Source organism: Chelonia mydas, chromosome 1 (genome assembly GCF_015237465.2).
Source record: "Chelonia mydas isolate rCheMyd1 chromosome 1, rCheMyd1.pri.v2, whole genome shotgun sequence".
NCBI lineage: Eukaryota > Metazoa > Chordata > Testudines > Cheloniidae > Chelonia > Chelonia mydas.
Genome location: NC_057849.1, coordinates 163370619 through 163390910, shown reverse-complemented (window position 1 = coordinate 163390910; position 20292 = coordinate 163370619). Strand labels below are relative to the sequence as shown.

Below are 20292 nucleotides of genomic sequence, written 5' to 3'. Positions count from 1 at the left end.
CCCAAGCTGCTGTCTGTGCTGTTTTGAGCGCGCTAGCTCAAGCAAAGATAGAGTAGAGTTTATCTACCAGAGCTGGGAAGCACACCCCCGCTGCAATATAGATGTGCCCTACACGTATATAATTGTGCCCAGATACTGTAGGTGTTGGGCACCATATAGCTATAAAAACAACAACAATAATAAGCTGGCCCAAAAGTTGCAAAATTCAAAATGTATTGATTAAAAAGGGAAAAAAATTGTCAAAAAATTCCCATCGGTTGACCAGCCCTAATAATAATATTCACCACTTCCCCACCCTTTGCCATTATTTTTTTGCATGATAAAACTTATACTTGCACTGGCTCATTTGCAAAACTAACAGCAGAATAAAATGAAACAAATGAGAATAGCTTCAAAATAAATGGACCACAAAATCATAGTCTAAACAAGAACAAAACAGGTCAAGCATTTAGCATTGTTCCATTTTTTTTTCTGCTAATTAATGTCCTGTCACAGTGTTAACACGTTAATATGCGTGTGACCATAAATGCTGCAACTGAGGCTTTAGAGTCTCTTTCTAACCTTGGTTCTTGTCAGATGGGATGAAATATCATTAGTTTATAAAGATAATCAAGTATCTTAGAATTTGTGTTTTAGGGACATCATCAATTTAAAGTATTAAACATACTTCTCTCTGAATTTCTTAACCTATTATTACTTTGAGTAACACCTAAGATTACTGTAATTGAAAGAGAGTAGAGAGAAAATGTTTTTTCCAGTTTGTCAACTCACTATACAAAGTCCTATCAACTGTACAAACTGAGAAATATAATCCCTATTTCTCTCTCAGTTATAGGTATCTTACTTTTTACTTACTACAATAATAGGTACAAAAATGTTCACGCAGAAGTGTGATTTTTTTTTAAGTTGACCCCTGTTCTTTTGAAAAGACCAATTTTCCACTGACAACTTAGTTTAGCATTCCAAATCCAGAGTAGGCACGCACCCAGTTTTCTTTGTTTGCTTGGTTTTTGTCTAGAATCTTGCTCAAATATCTGGTAAAACTCAGGAAACTGCACTTGATATTTCCAAACTTGCTGAAGGAAGACTGCCCAGACCTCCCTTCCCTACCCCTTTATATTTGCCTTGACTCACCACAGAACCCAGAGTCTTTTGTTTGCCTACCTATGTGCCTTCATTGAGTAAGGAGAAATGTTAAAGGATTTTGCAGGAAACTTCATACACCCTGGCCAGAAAGATGGTGGCCATTCATATGGGAAGAGAGTGGGGAGTGGAAAGTGACAGGAAAAAGGAGTGAAGGATCTTCATGGGTCTGAAACAGATGTAGAGTCCTCCAAAAACACTACTGAAATCCTCTTAGCTGATTACACCCTTTGGGTCAGTTCAATGGCCTACTCAGCCCTGTTACATCTCTGGTTCAGAGCAGCCATGCTTCCCGAAATGGCTGAAAGCAAAACTAGGAACAGTGATCTCAGCCACTGGAGCGAAGATATGCCATTTATTTTATTTCTTCATCTCTTAATACCAGTTCTAGAGTGGCTTTATGGACTACTTGTCTTTCTCGCTGCAGTACATGGTGATCCTGCTATGTAAGAGAAGGGATTGGCAGAAAAGCAGTTCAGAATGAAGGGTGACTGTACATACACTGTAGTCAATCCCAAATCATTCCGTAGGTTAGATGGGGAGGTAGACATGTGCTAAGGCAGCAGTTCTCAACCCACAGGCCACATGTGGCCCAATTAGCACACAGCTGTGGCCCAGCTCAGCTGCATGCTAAAGGCCGCAGGCTCTGGGCTCCCGGCTTCCCTGCTGTGCAGCTGGCTCTGGGTAGTTGGCTGCTGCCCGGCCAAGCACAATGGGGCTGGGGTCCTGGCTACCCCCCCAGCCCCACATGGTTGGCGTCCCCACACAGCAGGGTCTGGAGGCAGGGTCCCTGCCCTCCACCCAGCTCTCTGCTTCTGGCCCCACTCTGTGGAAGGGTCTCTGGGCAGAAGGCACTGAGCACAGGGCTATGTGGGGGGCACTGTGGTTCTCAACCCTGTGGACCAGGTAACACCATGATAAATAGGTTGAGAACCACTGTGCTAAAGTATCTGGGGCCCTTCCAAACACCTCTTTGGGACAGGCACAGGTTTTTCGTTCTGTGTTTGTACAGCTCCTAGCACAATGGAGTCCTTTTATGACTGGCACTCCTAACTGCTACTGCAATACCGATAAGAAAAAAATAATAATAATGAGACTATTTTAACTTGGGTAGAAGTCTTCCAGTAGCTTTTACCTTTCTTGAAAGCCAGACCCGTCTCTTTTATACGGTTCACATAAAGCCGACGAAACCCTTCTTCTTCCACAGAAGAGAGAGAAAAGCCTACAAAAATACCAAGCGACACAATTAAAACATCTTCAGAATTAGTTATATAAAAACCACAAGAGACATCTCATGCACAGTATCTGAGGGCACTGTTTTCCACAATAAGCAAAATCTTTGCTAAAGCAGTACCTGATCCTATTGTGAGCATCCTTTACTCTTGCCAAGTAGTTCCATAGCAGTATTCAAGAATTCTACTCATATGAGTAAGGATTATCCATGTGAGTAATGGGCTTTTCAGAATTGGGGCCCAATTTTTCAGGGGGCTGGGGTAGTATTAAAACTTAAAAAAACTGAAAAGGAAAATTACTAAATAAAAAAAAATTACTTAAAAAGATTAACTGAATTTTTGCGTTTACATAAATCATTTAAGTTTTATTTGGGGAGACTACAGCTGTAAATTGTTGGAATGCACTTAAAACTGTCTTGCCACAAAAGGTCACTTCAAGAAGTTGAATATTTGCAGACAAAATTTATACAATGTTATGGTTTGTGTCCCAAATCAACAAAGGCCAGGAAATTCAGAGTTATGGCTGACACTCACACAAGGCATAATAGTGCCTGTTCAAGCAGAATGTCAGCTTTTACTTTTTGAATTTCCTGGGCTGGGCTGGTTTGTAAAATGCTGCCTTTTTTTCTTTTCTCGGCTGCTGCTGCCGTGACTTGTTATTCACCAAGTCCCAGTGCGCATTTTTATGGCTAAGTTATAAACCTGCAAACCAGAGATTTATAATGGAAACACTGACACAGACTTAATTTTAAGAGTGCAAATGGCACAACTATATTTGATATTGGTGATTTTCTTTATCCATTACTTGGATTTAATGTAATGTCAGCTCTAATGTGTGTATAAAATAAAATGTATTTTATTACATTTGCTTTATTTATTTACTATTGAGACTTACCTAAAAAAGGACATTTGCTTTTCTGAAACTTCCTGGCACCCTAGATGTGTAGACTGCAGGTTTTTTTTGTTTTTTTTTTCCTCAAATAAAACTTTTATGAATCTCTAGGGAGAGATGCTTGTTTGATATGCAATCAGCCACCAGTCAAGAGGAAGCAGATGTACTGGGAGCCTATTCTGACCCTATGACTCCCTTCAAGTTGATGTTTATGGATGGCAAGTTATTCTTTCATTAAAAAAATAGGGACCAGCCCACAGGCCTGTGGCATATGGCCATTTATCACTTAACAGCCAATTTAGAGACTTAAAGCTGGGTTCCTCAACTTGGAATATAAATGGAATCTGTCAAGCTCACTTCATGCACCAAGGTTAGTGGGGAGAGAAATTCTGAATAAATTGAAGAACGGCCAGGCAAAAAGAAATGGTAACTATGGGCCTGTCCTCACTGCAGAGTTAATTCAAGTCCCACCCATTCACAAAACCCCTTAGCTCAAGTGTAGCAGTGCATTTAACTTGACTGAACTGACCCATCGAGGCTACACACGAGCTAGCCGAACACACCAGCTAGCAGAACACACCAGCTGCTAGTCCCATCACTCTGTGCAGCTCAGGTGTTCTTTTGCAATATGTGCTCAAGCTAGACCAACTCCAGAGGCATTAACTCAAGTGTAGATCAGCTAACACTGCAGTGAAAACATAGCCTACAACATGGCTCTGGAAAGATATAATGGGACCAAGAGATTGATGAGATACTTGTGAGCTGTTTATAAGCGATATTGTCCCCTTCCACAGAGACCCTGGTGAAAGTGGACAAGTTCAGCTGGCAACTCTGCAGAGTTTACTGTAGGCCATGTCTACACTACAGAATTATGTCAACCTAACTTGCGTCGCATACAGCCACCGCAGTTATTAAATCGCTTGTGTGCGCACGTGCTTGGCTCCTTGTGTCAGTGGTGCACGTCCTTACTTGTATCGACCGTATTGGCAGTGTGGGATGGCTTCTGAAAGCCAGTAATAATCGAAGTAAGCAACGCAGTGTCTACACTGACACTTTTCAGAGTAGCAGCCGTGTTAGTCTGTATCCGCAAAACGAAAAGGAGTACTTGTGGCACCTTAGCGACTAACAAATTTATTTGAACATAAGCTGTAGCTCACAAAAGCTCATGCTCAAATAAATTGGTTAGTCTCTAAGGTGCCACAAGTACTCCTGTTCTTTTTACACTGACACTGTGTCAACTTAATTACATTGACCGTGACTCTACGCTGCTCAGGGAGGTAGTGTTACTATATAGGCGTAGAGAGGCGCTTATGTTGGCGGGAGCCAAATTTAAGTGAAGACACTTCCACAGCTAGGTCAATACAAGGCAGCTTACACTGGCCTAACTGTGTAGTGTAGACCAGGCCTTAGCAGAGATTCGCTCAACCATTCTGCTTGTGGAGCTGGGTTTGTCTGCCTTGAGTCGCTTTACCTTAACCAAGTCATTTAACCTCTCTGCCTTTGATTCTCTGGCTGTTCTGTGAAGATAACAACACTTCCCTACCTTACAAAGGCACTGTCAGGATTAATTAACAGTTTGTAAGAAGATTAAAAGTGTACAGGCATTATTATTATGATTATAGCTGGAATGCTAGCAATAGCAACAGTTAATGTTGCCTACAATTTCAGTAATGATAACACTTCTTTAAATAACACTTTCTCAAGCAGGCTGCACAAGGCACGTGGAATTTTGGTACATAACGTTAAAATCTTTAAAACGTGCAGTAAGTTCACTTTGGATTGAATGAAGCACAGTAGTGAAAGCACGTGATAATTAGGAAGCAGTATTTTACAGCGCACACTGAAGACTGTAAGAGCACTGCCTCATTCTGTACACTAGTTTAAGATCCTGCATAGGTACATTCTGTTGCTGTCTAACTAACGTAGGCTCCAATTCAGCACAGCATCCCTATTCATGGAAGCACTTATACAGATGCTTATATGCTGTCCTGATTTGGGGCTACAGTGTTGCCACACTACAGATTTTTTTTTAAAATTATTATGGTTTTTAAAAAACTAGGAAATTAAAAAGATCTCTCTGTTAAGACAGCAAAGTTTAGGGTCCCAATGCTATAAAGGCTTACACACATGCTTAGTTTTTTTTTTCATATTGCAAGAGGTCACTAGGACTACGCACTGCATGTAAAGTTAAGCACATGATCTTGGTAGGACTGTAAAAGTAAGCACTGTGTTAAAATTACAAAGGTTATGTTAATCTACATAAAGGCAATGTCAAGCATTAAAAATTCAAATGCACTTGCAACCTTAACTCTTGTCTCTTGTATGCATGCACTTCAATATAGGCTTAATATTACAAGATCACTTAATATTATTTCCACAGGACCGATGCCTTATTCAGAGCTTGATCCTGCTCCCATTAAAGTCAAAAGGAGTTTTGCGATTTCTTTCAATGAGTGCAGTAAGCATTATGAGAGGTATTAACTGTCTGCAGGATCAGGCCCACCCATAAGACACATTTCCTGCCTCAAACAGCTCAACTGATCATTTTATTTTACAATAGTTTGTTTTCATTGTTTCCCCCTTTTTTACGTTCCTGCTGCTAAATAAACCCAAAAGGGAATAAAGACAAGCCTTATTGAAGTCTTCCCAGACACAACATAATTATTGAACCTGGGGTCATAATTGTGCTAGTTAATATGTATGTCCTAAATCTTTAGTTTTCAAATAGCAGCCAGTATCGCTGCTTTGCACCAGAGCTCAACACTCAAAATGGCCTACAGCTGTATAATAATCAGTTTTGGGATTCAAAATTATTCTATTCATTAAAACAGAATCTTTGGATAAACATTAAAAGATGCAGATCGGCTGCCCAGGGGGTAGGCTGCAAAAGAAATGTAAAAATACTGTAATTGCCTGACCAAAGGGCAATCTTGCCAATCTAAAGGCTTGTAATTTTGAATACTAAAGAGTTGAAAGAACAGATAAGACAGAGATTTTGCTAAAATGGTATACAGAGTATTTCCCCCCTCTTTATAAATGTGTTAATATTAAAGGGCATATTCCAGCTTTTGAGATGCACTGGGCTTCTATAGACTTCACTGGATGCCAAACTTGTGTATCCGAAGCCTGTCCATGCTGGACAAGATTGTGACCTATCTCGGGGGCTTGGGCAGGGAAGTAAAGGGGCACAAGGCGCTTCCTTACTTCCCTGAGATGACTACCCATGTTGTGGGTAGCAGCAGAAAAGAGAGAGCATCCTCTGAAGGGCCACTATACAACCCGCACACACAGGAAAGGAAGAGACTGGAGGAGGCCAGAAATGGGTGGGGACAAGGGTCCATTCCCCTTGGTCCCAATGCACTGGGGGACATGTGATAAATCATGCATAGAGATGGTGCTTGATACTTTCCACTTGGAGCAACAGGGTAACCAGGATGTAGGCTGTGACTCTGGGCTTTACATTTACGTTAATGTGCACTAGGGAACTTTTAGTGCACACCAGCAAGGTTCACATGGGCCAGTTAGTTTGCAACACACCGGTGTGCACTACCACCCTCTGTAGGCAAGCCCAGAGTCACAATCTGCTTCCCCATCTGTTCCTGCAGCAGTGCAACAACACACTGTCACTTGAGACTTACTGCAAAGCCACACTTTATCTTATAACACAAACATTAACATAACACATGGCTATTGGGAGAGGGGAGTTCTGCTCTACAAGGTTCTGTTTTTCACCAAAAGCACTCCGTGGCTGCATATCTCTGTGCCACATTCTTAATGGCAAGGATTTTGCACAGTATGTTCTGAGAAGCTACACAAACAAGAAAACATTTCCCTTTTCTCAAATTATAACTTTCATTAATGATCTGCACATGCTACAGTTCATGCGCCAGAGTGGGCTTTGCATTCAGTTTGTTAACAAAAAAACAAAAAAAATCCATCCAGCTTCAATGTGAGCAAGATGGCTTTTCATGGCTTCTCTTACTCTGGATGACACAGGAGTCAGATCTGCTTTTTTTATTTTGCTCAACAGTCCCTTAAGGTTAATTAATTGTAAATAAGAGCGTGTTTACACCAGGATTTGATAGGAAAAACAAAAACAAATCAGGAAGATAACTTACCATAAAAATCAGAGGCTGTGTCGGACTTCTCAATTTGAATGTGCCGTGTAATTTTTTGACAGATTTCAATTTCTTTGTGTAACTGAACAGACAAAATATTTTAAAAAATCCATTATTACAAAAGGTTATACTGCTTGTCACCATTCTGAGCAGATCTTTCTTTTTAATTAAAGGCGCAGAAGAGGAACCACGGTCATTTATTTACTGCAGCCTTCCCCACACCGGTAAAATGTATTCCTGGAGCCACTCTGCTTTATTTTTAGAAACACTGGATTGTGATTAAAAGAGAATGTGTTATTTCTAGCACTACCTGCATGCAAGTGGTTATATAACAATGTCCATCCTCCAATAAAGTTCTGAGTGCACAAGGAATGCAGGGTTTGGCCCCCTGGTATTTCTATTTAATAGTCTGGAAAAATTCAGGGTGTGTAAGAATTCTGATTTAAAAATAGATTTAAATCATTATTTGTATTGAAGCTATTTTTTAAATTTTAAATCCAATTTCTTGTTTACATGTTGCCCGTTCTTTACTTCTTCCTCATTTTATATCCTGAAATTGCTGAAGTGGATTTTTTCAGCTCATTTCTTTATTTCCTAATTGTTAGTAGAATATCACATCTGACAGAGAGATTTCTCTACTATGAAGTTTCACACTTGAAATGCTCATCTAGGTCAGCGAGTCCAGTCTCCTGCTAGTTAGGTATTATTTATTATTATTATTATTATTATTATTATTATTAACAACAACATCCTTACTCTGGGAACACCATAAACTCAAAACACAAAAATGATTATATGTGCAAGGAACACCACCTTCTGATGTATCAAACTTCCACAAGTAAACAAAACTGAAATGGCTTCAACCAGGCTATATTCCACCTATTAGGAGTTGCAACTTGAACTCAGTGGGACTGACTTTAAATCAGTCAGATGCTTTTCTTTCTTTCTGTCCGTCTGTCTATGTCACTTATATCCCCCACATCCCATTACCATAGGCACTTCATGGTCTTTAATGTATTTATCTACACAACACCCCTGTGAGGCAGGGTAGTGCTATTATTCCCATTTTACAGATGGGGAACTGAGGCACAGAGAGGCTAAGGGCCAGATTTACAAAGGAATTTGGATATCTCAAAATGCAGCTTGGTGCCTAATGGGATTTTCAAAAGCAAGTAGGCAGCTCACTGCCGTTGAAATCAGCTTTTGACAATCCCACTAGGTCTCTAAAAACCTTTGTAAATCTGGCCCTATAAGTGACTTAGCCAAGGTAGCTCAGGCTGTCTGTGGCAGAGTAGGGAATTGCACCCGGGTCCTCCACTGTGTAGGCCTAACCACTGGAACATCCTTTCTCTCTTTCAAGACATCCCACCCTCAGATGCCTAAATGCAGGATTAGCAGCCTAACTGTAAGCTCCTGTTTTTGTAAATGTTGGCCCGTGTGTAGAAAAACATTCACAATAACTTTGCGAACGTATCAGATGTCTAAATAACTACATTGTTAATGCTGATGCAAATCTGTATGGGAGGTGACTAAGGTTTTATGCACTAAGTATTTTTAATAAAAATAAAATTTTAGCCCCCCGGTGCGATAAATGTTTAAGTACATAGACCAGGAGTTCTCAACCTTTTCCCTACTGAGGCCCCCCTCAACATGCTCTACAAATGCCGAGTGTGTGTGTGGGGGGGGTTAGGGCTCTGTGCTGGGGGGGCGGGGAAGGGAGGCCTTGGGGTATAGTTTTACTTCTATTTGGGGGAGAGGGGACAAGAGCTGGCGAGGCTCAAGCCAGCTCCGCACACCGGGGTCCAGGGAGGGAGCGCCACCTCCACCCCCTGACTCACTCAGGAGGCCACCCAGCCTGTCTGGGCTATGGGTGGACGCAACCGAAAATTATAACTTCCAAGAGAGGACTCAGTTCAAAAAGTTTTAAAATTGCTCAGGGTGCAGGGAGGGGGGTAGCTAGGGGCTGTGTGCAGGCAGGGGGTAGCTCAGGGTGCTGGGAGTGGCGTAGGTGGGGCTGTATGAAGTGAGGGGAGTAGCTCAGGGTGCAGGCAGGGGGTAGCTAGGGACTGTCTACGGGTGAAGAGCGGGGCTCCCAGTGTGGCTCCCAGCTTTGGGGCGGAGGGGTGCTGGGGCTCCAGGCTTCAGCCACCCCAGCTAGTCCTGGCTATGGGAGAGGTTTGCTGGCTTCAGCCCCACAGCTCCCGGCTTTGGGGGCTTGAGGGGTTGCTGGCATCAGTCCCAAGCTGCTCCCAGCTTGGGGATGGGGGGCTGCCGGCTTTAGCCCCGCACTGCTCCCAGCTTGGGGATGGGGGCTGCCGGCTTTAGTCCCGTGCTGCTCCCGGCTTGGGATGAGGGCTGCCGGCTTTAGCCCCGTGCTGCTCCTGGCTTCGGGGTGTGGGGGGGCACCAGCTTCAGCCCCCACGCTGCTCCCAGCTTCAGTGCTGGGGCTTGGGGCACTGGGTTTCAACTGCGGAGCTCCACGGCCCCCCTGAAAGGGCTCTCGGACCCCTAAGGGGCTGCAGACCCCTGGAGGAGAACCGCTGACATAGAATCATATGATAGAATCAGATGCTGAACTTTAAGTATAGTTATGTATCTGCTTAAATACTTGCAGGATCTGAGACTTAATTTTCAATATTTTGATTTTTGCTTATGGCAGTTTTTTAAAAATTCAAATGAGAGACCCTACTAGACCCTTTTTTTAAAAAAAAAAGAAGCAGCAGCAACATTTACAAACTTGTTCACTATCATCTAAAGCTGCAATAGTAGAAAAATTCAAATCAGTTTTACAAAGCCTTAACCTGATTTAAATCAAAGGTTTTAAAAAAAGTTATTTAAATCATTACGTAAATAACCTTCATTGAAATGATGCCACCCTAGAAACAAGTTTACTACAGATTCCTTAACTGGGATATTTTCACAACATAAAGTATTTCTAGTCCCTTTCCTCAATATGAACTGTGCCATCTAAACCAAGGAGGAAGTCCTGAGCAGCATAAAAGGCCAGAAACAAAGTGTGACTCGCATGGTTGTATGTGGGATTAGGGAAGGCTGTCCAGAAAATACTCATGTGAATGCTACATTATGCAGACTACAGAGTACTGCTCCATAGCAACTTTCTCAGCAAGGGGTTTCTCAAGACATGGAACCAGGACCTCAGCTGATGTAAAATGTCATAGCTCTATTAACTTCAACTCAGCTCCAATGATTTACACAAACTGAGAATCTGGCCCATGGAGAGGAGGTGGGGCTCGGCTAGCACGTCCAAGAGGCATGGATTCACCACCCAAATAGCCAGCACAGGTGGGACAAATTGGGCCACAGCTGCTTCTCCAACCAAGGGTTGATGTAGCTAGTGGCTGTGTGGGTACTCCACAGATTATAGGGGAAGATTTCACCTCCTTATCCCTCCTTCATAGGTCTCCTGCACAAAGCTTGTATGCTTGGGCTTGGTCTGGATGACAAGGGTTGCACTCTAGCGGTATGTCTACGTAGAGATTAAAAAACCCACGGTTGGCCCAGGTCAGCTGACTCAGGCTCATGAGACTCGGGCTCCAGGGCTGAAAAATTGCTGTGTAGACATTCAGGCTTGGGCTGGAGCCCGAGCTCTGGAACCCCTCCCTCCTCACAAGGTCCCACAACTCGGGCTCCAGCCCAAACCCAAACATCTACACGGCAGTTTTTAGCCCTGCAGTCCGAGCCCAGTGAGCCTGAGTCAGCTGACCTGGGCTGGCTGTGGCCGAGCCGTAGGTCTTTTACCCTGGTGTAGTGTCCCCTCACAGACTAAATAGGAGCCCAGAGTTGTCATTCTTTAAGATGAGCATAAGCAGAGGGGCATCTTAAAGAAGAGATTTAATAATCTACACTTTCATACTGCAGACAGTTCAAGAGCCTCTTACAAGATTTGTTATACTCTCTTATAATACCGTGAACAACAGCATGGCACCATTTCATTATGTGGCAAGCCCAATCTCCAACTCGAGGTGGCAGTGTTTCCTCTTTGTTCCAGTCAGATTCCCTCTCAGCTCCCACTGTTTGCAAAAGACCAAGGCATTGCTATCTCCAGTAGCTTTTTTAACTCTTTTCAAGCCTTTCATGTCCTTGCACAGATGCCATTTTCCTCTAAAGCTTTGATTCTCTCCCCCCACCCCCTGCTTTTCTGTAACTCCTGATGCCTCCTCCCTAGCTCCTACCCAACACTCAGGCCTTTTCTATGCAATCCCTTGTTTCCCAGTTAAAGCCATGCATTACTTTACAGAATAGTAACGCCTAAATCAGATGGAAAGGAAAGCAGTTCAGGTTCCAGCCAACAGATTCCAGGGCTTATTTACTCTAAAAAGCACTAAAAACAAATAAAAAATTAAAAACAACAACTACCCTGTAACACATCTAACACTAAAAAAAAAAAAAAAAATCCTCAGAGTTACAAGTTTTAGCACATAACAAATGAAGCCTCCCTGGGCTTTTTAAAAAAATGTTTGAATATAATTACTTCATTTACATTATCAAATAATGTTTTTGAAAATATAGATTTCTAATCTCTAATTTTAATTGAAAAATCACCTGGTTTATGATGACAGAAAAGAGAACATCTTAGCTGCCTCAGAAATTCTATTAAACTTTTTCTAAAGGAGTACATTTTAAAAGCTGTTGATCAGAAGGAAAGTAGAGAGTGAGGCAACATTAATATTAAATAACCCTGTAAACAGCTATTTGAGAGACTACAAAACTGAAGGCATTAGTCAATTTTATTATGTTAATTGCAAGAGGATCTCTTCAAGAAACACCTAAACAAAAATAATCACAAAGATTTTCTAGTAAGCATACACATGTACAATACGACACATGTACTGCTGTCCTTCTGCTAATAGGTTAGGTCCTGGTTTTTCAAACACTTACGTGCATTGTGAACTTTAAGCATGTGAATAGTCCCACTTATTTCAAATTAAGATTTTTAAAGTTAAGCACTGTGCGTAAGTACTGCAGGATCAGGGCTTTATTTTTCATTGAATGTTGGATGGCTACATCAGCCCTATGCTACCCTGGCACTGGGGGGATTTCCCAGAAGGCTATTCTGATCCCTCTAAGCAGTGAAGGCCAGGATCTGGCTCCTTAACATTTGAGTTTCCTGACTTTTGAGTGCTTCATTTCTCAGTCCTAACATGCCATTAATGCTATTTCCCCTCATTTAATTTCTCTATTTTGTTTTAAGGGTGATAATGGTGGTGGAGGTTGGGGGTGTTATTCCATTCCAACACATCCTTAAGTAATGCACCATTAACAGAGGCATCCTGAACTGACAGGGGCATGGGGTTTTTTTAACCAATGTTTTTTACTTCAGCAGTTTTTGAGATATGTAAATTCAAATATTCCAATTGAAACATAGGAGGAAAGCAATTTTATACCGTTTGAGTTACTCCAGAGCCTTTTTACCTCAAACTCCACCCCTGGCCCAACAGGGGGGAAAAAATAATCTTTGAGCAGTGTCTAAGTATGGAATGTTTTGATACAAAAGAGATTTCTTTGAGCAAACTGAAAATTAGGAACATTAGAAAAAAGGGGGATTAGAGTGGAAGTTCAAATTCAACATTAAATATAGTGATTGCCACCAGTAACTGTGATTTTATTACACACACAGTGAGTACAAATCCACTCCGTCTACAAGAAGAAATACTTGTCGAGATTATTTTATAGGATGCAAATAAGGTTGTTTATGTGGCATGGCTGTTTGCTATGGACTGCAAGGCACTGTAACTACAAAGTGACTTTTGGTCTAATAAATCAAAAAGCCTAACTCCATGTACTACAAATATTAGATAATTGCATCTGGATTTAAAATTGCCTTGATTAATGCAAGTGAATAGCTAATAGTGCCCTGTAAACAAAAGTGTCATTTAACACTGTTCAGCAATTAGCATTACCAATTCATAGATGTCCTCTTCTGGCTTTGGTACATAAAATTGCATCTGGTTTTCTATCAGGAACTTAAGACGCAGAAAGTGAGCTGAATGATCCAGCTGATATGTCTGCAACAAACAGAGGAGACACTTTAAGAGAGAAAAGACAATGACTAATAAAACCACACGTGTTTAAGGAGAAATAGATGATGACACCATGGAAAAAAAAGCTCTCTATCTTTCATAAGAGGTGTGAAAATTTTGTAACTTAAATAGAGTCTGAAAGTTTCTTTCTCCTTCCCTTTCCCCTTCCCCTTCCCCCTCCCCCTCCAAATAAGAAATTTTCACCTAACTGCTTATCGGTATTTCATAGGTAATACTATTACTCTAAGTACCACCTTCAATTTTGCTTTTTTGGCAATTCTATCCTCACCTACTCCATATTATTATAGAAATGCTGAGCACAGTATTATTAAAGCAAAGGAATTAGAGCATACTTCCTGTATGCAAGTACATTTTAAAAAAGACAAAGAAGAAAATATATTCTGGCTAACAAAGAGAAAGATACAATATGAAAGTAGTTTCTTTCTGAATCTTTTCACAGTTTAACATTCAGGCATTCTGTGATAAGTCTGCAAGAAAGATTATGCATAAAATATCCACCTCAGTTGTTTAGACTGTAAACAGGACATAGTATGCTAACTTAAAAAAGCATGAGGATGACTCTAGAGATCCACACTGGATTACTTCCCAATGGAAACACCCTATGTCACTTTAAAGACGTTATGGTTAGCTGCAGGTATGGCATTTGACCTGGGAGATGGTAATGACCTTTCCTCTGCACAGTTAATAAGCTTAAATTAAACTGAGGTTAACTCCGTGTGTAATCAAAATGCATTAGGGAAATGACAAACACAAAGGATGCATTCAAAAGTTACTTTGCAAAGTTAATAAGCTGTTGACTAGTACCAGATGTGATTCACAAATATAAGAGGCAAGTACATCCCTCACTGTTATTTGTGGAGTCCTATTATTCACTGTTTGTATTTAGAAAATAGTCACAAATCCCAAAAGTTCCCCAGGTTTTAGTACAATGATTGATCTGAAAATTTGTACAGGAATTGCACAATTTGCTATTTGTTATTCTAGCGTTGTAAAAATTTTAGCGAACCAATCACCAAGCAGAAGTAACACCCGAGGATTTAGGTGAAGAACCACACATCATACATAATGAATAATGCACAGCAAATAGCTAGTGTGAACAATTTAAATATCAGTCTATGGGATTTTTCATTTATGAACTCTACAGTGAATATCTAGAAAGATTCACACACTGAAAAAGGACCACATTTGAAACAACTATTATTCACAACTAATTAAATCAGATCTATTGTTGACTTTACATCTAAATCTGTCTAATTTAAACAGATGAAATTATCTGAGTATCAAATCGGACAACCATTGTAATTTAGACAATATATCAGTTAATTAAAAACAATCTGAAGTTTACCACAAAATAAAAATAGCTAAATAAGTCATCCTCATTATACCAAAACTTTTGTTAGATCAACAATTTATCAGATTGCCATTTTATTTACAGCCTATTTAAACTACCTCTCACACACAAACGAAAAGCATGGTTGTTTTAATTGTGCAGAATAATAAATCAGCCAGACAGTAGTTTCTGGTCAGGTTAATCTACTATCACCAGTTATCAGAGAAGTCAATGATGAGAAACCTGCCACATTAAACAGTGTCTGGACCTCAAATCCAATAAAAATACATTTTTTGCACCTGCCTTGTATTCTGAGAGTGATCTGAAAATTTAGATTGACAATTAGGGGGCTCTCTGATAAATCTGTGATAAACAGATAGATGCCCCATTGTGTAAGACATTTAAAACAAAACTGGACAAAGCAGCACAAAAGTATACTATCGGTAAAAAATCCTGTACTGACAGAGAAATGGAATAGATGACCCAGTAGCCATCTCTCTCATTCTGCAATCTCTTGTGCCTTGTGTACATTCTGCAGCTCACTCAACATCAGAGATGTCTGCATGGCAGTTATTGACAGAATGATATGCCAACAAGATTTAGCCTGACATGTTAAATGGAATCTAACAGAGTCTAGGATCCAAAGACAGGTATACTGCCCACGCTGCTGTGTGTTTGTAGCTTCCAAACAGCAATACTAGATTTCTTCCTATTCCAAGAAATATCCTTATAATGATGTTTCAATTTGCCTGAACACTATTCAGAAATCCTATAGAAATCACTGAGTGTATACATTAATCCTTGGGGCTGCTATCATCTTACCAAAGCAACTTTCCCCATGGACAGCCTGATCCACAGCTCACTAAAGTCAATGAAAGCCTTTCTACTTATTTCAGTGGGTTCCTAATCAGGCTCAAAGAAAATTGTAAGTGTATCTATCTTCATGCAGGTCATTTTGGAAATGTTTAATTAGAAGCATAACCTTTTTGCCCACCATCTCAAAGATTAGGACTGAGGCAAATGCAGAGATTTTGAATGGAGTATTGCAACCATGAAAAAAAATCCACTAGCAGAATATTGTCTTGGAGCAGTGCAAATTTAGATTTCTCCTCCTAATTGATTTTGAGGACAGAAAACAGGACAAAATTGTTGGTCAACTTCAGTAGATGGCCTTTCAAATCCAGAAATTTCTACACCATTTTTGTATTCCATTCCTTAGTGGTGCTTATTTGTTCCCATGAATCTCTGAGAGATCCCTGATTTTGATAATTTGAAAAAAAAAAAAAAAAAAAAATAGAAGGGTCAATGGATAATCTTGATCATATATTTTGATCCAGATGGCATTTCTTAGAAAATGTATTAGCCTTGGCAGATACATTGGGCTTACAGAATGGCACTTCATTCAATTCAGGAGATACAAGTCCCCACCTTTTGGAAACATACAGTCAGTATACCAATATCTATCTATTCTTATATATAAATGTACATAGATACGTGTTAGTATGAAATACATAAATACACACACAAACTGATGTTTTTTTCTTGGCTTCCAAATGACATTACTTGTTAAATCTTAGAGAAAACCAAACTATCTTAAAAAATAAACCCAAATACTAAAAATATTTTTAAAAACCCTAAAACACGATGATTACATGCAAACAGCAGCGTTAGCAAGAAGAATGCATTGTTCTGCAAATATTCTACTGCATTTTGAATTATTGGATAGAATAGTGAAGATCAATTTAATGACATGGATAGTCTTAACTACGTCTACAACATGAAGAGGTTTATATGAAATGTAGATCTTGAAATGTTTACTATACCAGAACTTGACTGTTTCGCAGATGGCAGATGGCAAACTGATGTGAAATGATGTGGATCAGATAGTAAAAGGAAAAAGAAAGAGCTGAATGCAAGAGACAGAAGAAAGAGATTGATTATTAAATGTTATAGAAAAGAATGCATCCATCAGTATTTTCCAGACTGACAACTATTATGGAAAGGAAGGAAACAGATATTAGCTCTAAATAAACCCCAAACCACAAAAATGTAACATGGACCAGATCCTTAGTTGGTGTAAACTGAAGTCAGTGGAGCTCCACCAATTTACACCAGCTGAGGATCTGACCCACTGAGTTAATCACTCTTATCCAGAAGGAAAATATCGGCCCTAAAAATAAATCATTACTAATAGTGTGTCACCCAACTTCCCTATTATGTGTCTCTCTTAAAAATGTCATCTCTCCCTGACTACAATGAGGAGCTTTCAGAAGCTGCAGCAGTCTTTAGAAGTGCACCTGGCAGTGAGCTGAGTACAGTATATAATTACCCAAAACAAATGCCTTTCTTTGCACCTTCCAGCTCTTTAGAAGCATACGCAACATATCTTTAAAACTCCCCAAAGTTAAGTTGTTAATAGATCTTGATATTTTAAGTAAAAAGAAGACCCAGAACAGAACAGCATTTAAGTTTCTGCAAGTTAGTTTTAGTTTGCAAGTTAGCTGGTTAGTGGAATACATTATTTGGGCACTTCTCACTGAGAGTATGGGTTAGATTCACTGAAGCTATAAACTTAATTTCCTAAGATTTGGAAGTTTACAACTTTGGAAGCTTTTAATAGCCAAGCTTACCCAATTTTTTACCTAAATTATTTCTTTTGAAAAGTAAATGCATGTTTCCAGTATATGGATGTAGTTCCCTTCTCTCCTCCCCTTCCCCGCACTGAATGAAACTGACTCTGCAACATGGGTAAACATAGATAATTTTTTTTTTTTATTCCAGTGACTTCATATTCTTTTTGAAGTTCTTCCTTTAGCTCTCAGAAAGCACCTTATGTGGCAGGTGGATGACACCTGAAAACTCGGAGCTACTTAGCAATTTGGGAAATGGGTGATGTCATCACACTTGGGCAGGCGCAGGTAACATGAGAGTTTGGCAGGAGCTAGCTCTGTCTTGGGGAAGCAGGTGGAGTTGGTAATGGGAAGGAAGAAGGCAGCAGCACTTAACGTGCAGGTTCTCAGCAGCAAGAAGTTCTTTTGGGTGGCACGTCAGGGGAAGGGAACAGAGACATTGCTGGGGGAAGAGATGAATTGCATGCAGTTGTGTCATCTTGGAAAGGACTGTAGAGGGCTTGGTGGGGATGTCATGTGAAGGCAGTTTATAGATTCACTGCAGTACTTTAAGAGAAAACACAGACAAAAACACAGACTTTTCTTTAAAAAAGCTAAACGCTAAATTTAAGGATCTTGTTTCCTATTCAACGTGGTGTAATTTTACTAAACAACTCACTGTGATTGTGATTTTACACCTAAAGTCCAACTGGTCTGTTAAACACAGTATAGCAGATTTGTTCATGAAAAGCCTAAAAATTGGAAATGAAAAACTGTCACTGAAAGGTTCATTTCAAAGTGCACCTTTACCTTACAAATCATTTCCAAAACATCTCTTGTGGTGTCACCTGGATGGATTACTGTCAAAGCAGGCTGGTTATTTGGCAGGCAGAACCAAGATGGCGTAAAATACTCATGAACCCAAATGTCACAATCAGGATTATGCTGATGGGTGCTGGTCAGTGCCACTTCTTTTTCCCTCTGAATAGAAAAATCCATTAATGGTAAAATATCATCCATCTCTTCTTCAATACCAAGTGTAAGGAAGTCAGTATGCTGTGCTATACATACACCCGGGAACCCGGTTAGAGGGAAGACATTTTATTCACAAACCTAGATTAAGAGCTTGTTTATATTAGAAACTTTTGCTGCTTTAACTATCCTGGTGTAGATTAAAATAGCAATTCCACACGCCTACCTCCTCACTCCCCCCCAGTGTGGACACAATGTTACTGGTATAAATGTGCTTATACCAGTGTAGCTTACTCTAGTTTGGGAAGAAGAATAAGCTATTGTGGTATAAGGCACCTTTATACAGGTATAACTGTGTCTGTGCTAGGGCTAATATTAGTATAACTATATCTGTTAAAAAAACCAACACCCATAATCAACATAATTTTACCAGTATAACTTTTCTAGTGTAGACCAGCCCTTAGTGGATGCTCAAGTAGCAATGGAATTGCAGTTTGTATATTGCAATTTGGACCGGAAAAATTTGTGGCTTTTATTGTACATCACAACAACAATATAAATGGAGTTTCACTATAGTAAAGTTCAATATGTAGGTGGTAGGAACACAGGAATTCCCATACAGAATTATACCAGTGGTCATCTAGTCCAGTATCCTGTCTCCAACAGTGGCCAGCACTAGCTGCTTCAGAGGAAGAAACTGAAGTAGGCAGTTCTGAGATAACTTGCCTCCAGGGAAAGTTTCTTCCTAACCCCCAGGAGTTCCAGGTTGGCTTCCGCCCTGATGCATGAGGGCTTCATATCCCTTCCAAAACTTTATTTTTAAATTGTATCTGTGATCACACAGCACTAATTAAAATACCCACGTAGTTTCCATTTCTTGGGACAGACAAATACAAATAGACCAGGAGATATGGAATATAACAAGCAGGAAAGGCTGATCTATGCTTAATACACGGGATAGAGAACCAGAAAATGTGGGCGCTGTTCCTGCCTCCACCACAGACTTTCTGCAGGACACTGCTCAACTAATTTAACTCTACTGTAGCCTCAGTTTCGCCATATGTAAAATACGGATAAGATATCCACTCTATAGGGGAATTATGAGTTAAATTCAGCAGTGAGTGTAGAGTGCTCTAAAGTCCCCAGATGAAAGGTGCTATACAAGTACAAGTGTAAAGTAATAAGCTTAAACCACAAACACTATGGGTAAAATCCTGACCCCACTTAAGTCAATGCAAAATTCCTATGGAGTTAAATGGAGCTATGCCTATGGGTATTAGCAATGTGGGGGGCATAATATAAAAAAAAGTACTGATGTTAAAAATTAAGGCTCCAATGCATCATATCTCCCAGTTATCTAACCAAGCACAAAGAAAACAGCTGATGGTGCTAAGGTTTCTAGGTATTGCAGGATAGCATATCCCAGCATTCATTTTGAATTTTCTCTCTTTTGTAGGTTGAAGTTGGGCCCTCGGGGTACATTTCTGATAAAGTGATAGAGCTGCACAATTCCTTTTAGCTGCAAATGGAGTCACACAGCTAAATCCCTACTCACTACATTAAAAATGTGCTCCTTAGCACTGGTTTAACAGTGTTTTATAGCTGACTTTCCTTTGGGTGCTTGGGAAGGGGATTGTGGTTGTTTTGCGAAAGCTAAAAGCCTTATGGAGCTGCATATAGTGTTAAAGCTAAATGTGGAGAATACTGTACTTTCCAATTGCAATAATCCTAAATTAGCAGTAGGTTCACATAAATCCTTTGCCAATTACAATTAACATTATCAAGGCCTGTTTATTGTATATTAACATACACTGTTGCATCATCACCTCCATCTCCTGAAGTAAAAACTTAGCACAGGGCAAATGATGACATTATTATAAACAATATTAATGCCTACTATAATTAGTTATATGCTAAAACAGGTAGGTTAGGAA

General features: G+C 40.1%; 1 protein-coding gene across 7 annotated transcripts in view; it reads right to left on the bottom strand.

The window, feature by feature from the left end:
* The window catches only part of TIAM1 (TIAM Rac1 associated GEF 1), a 248244-nt gene that overhangs the window by 42002 nt on the left and 185950 nt on the right, over positions 1-20292 (bottom strand). For all 7 annotated transcript variants that reach the window (XM_037905275.2, XM_043538299.1, XM_043538292.1 and 4 more), the window contains 4 exons: positions 18197-18367; positions 13307-13411; positions 7386-7467; positions 2279-2365 (listed from right to left, as the gene is read on the bottom strand). In XM_037905275.2, coding sequence (XP_037761203.1) covers positions 2279-2365; positions 7386-7467; positions 13307-13411; positions 18197-18367 — 445 coding nt within the window. The remainder of the gene's footprint in view (positions 1-2278; positions 2366-7385; positions 7468-13306; positions 13412-18196; positions 18368-20292) is intronic.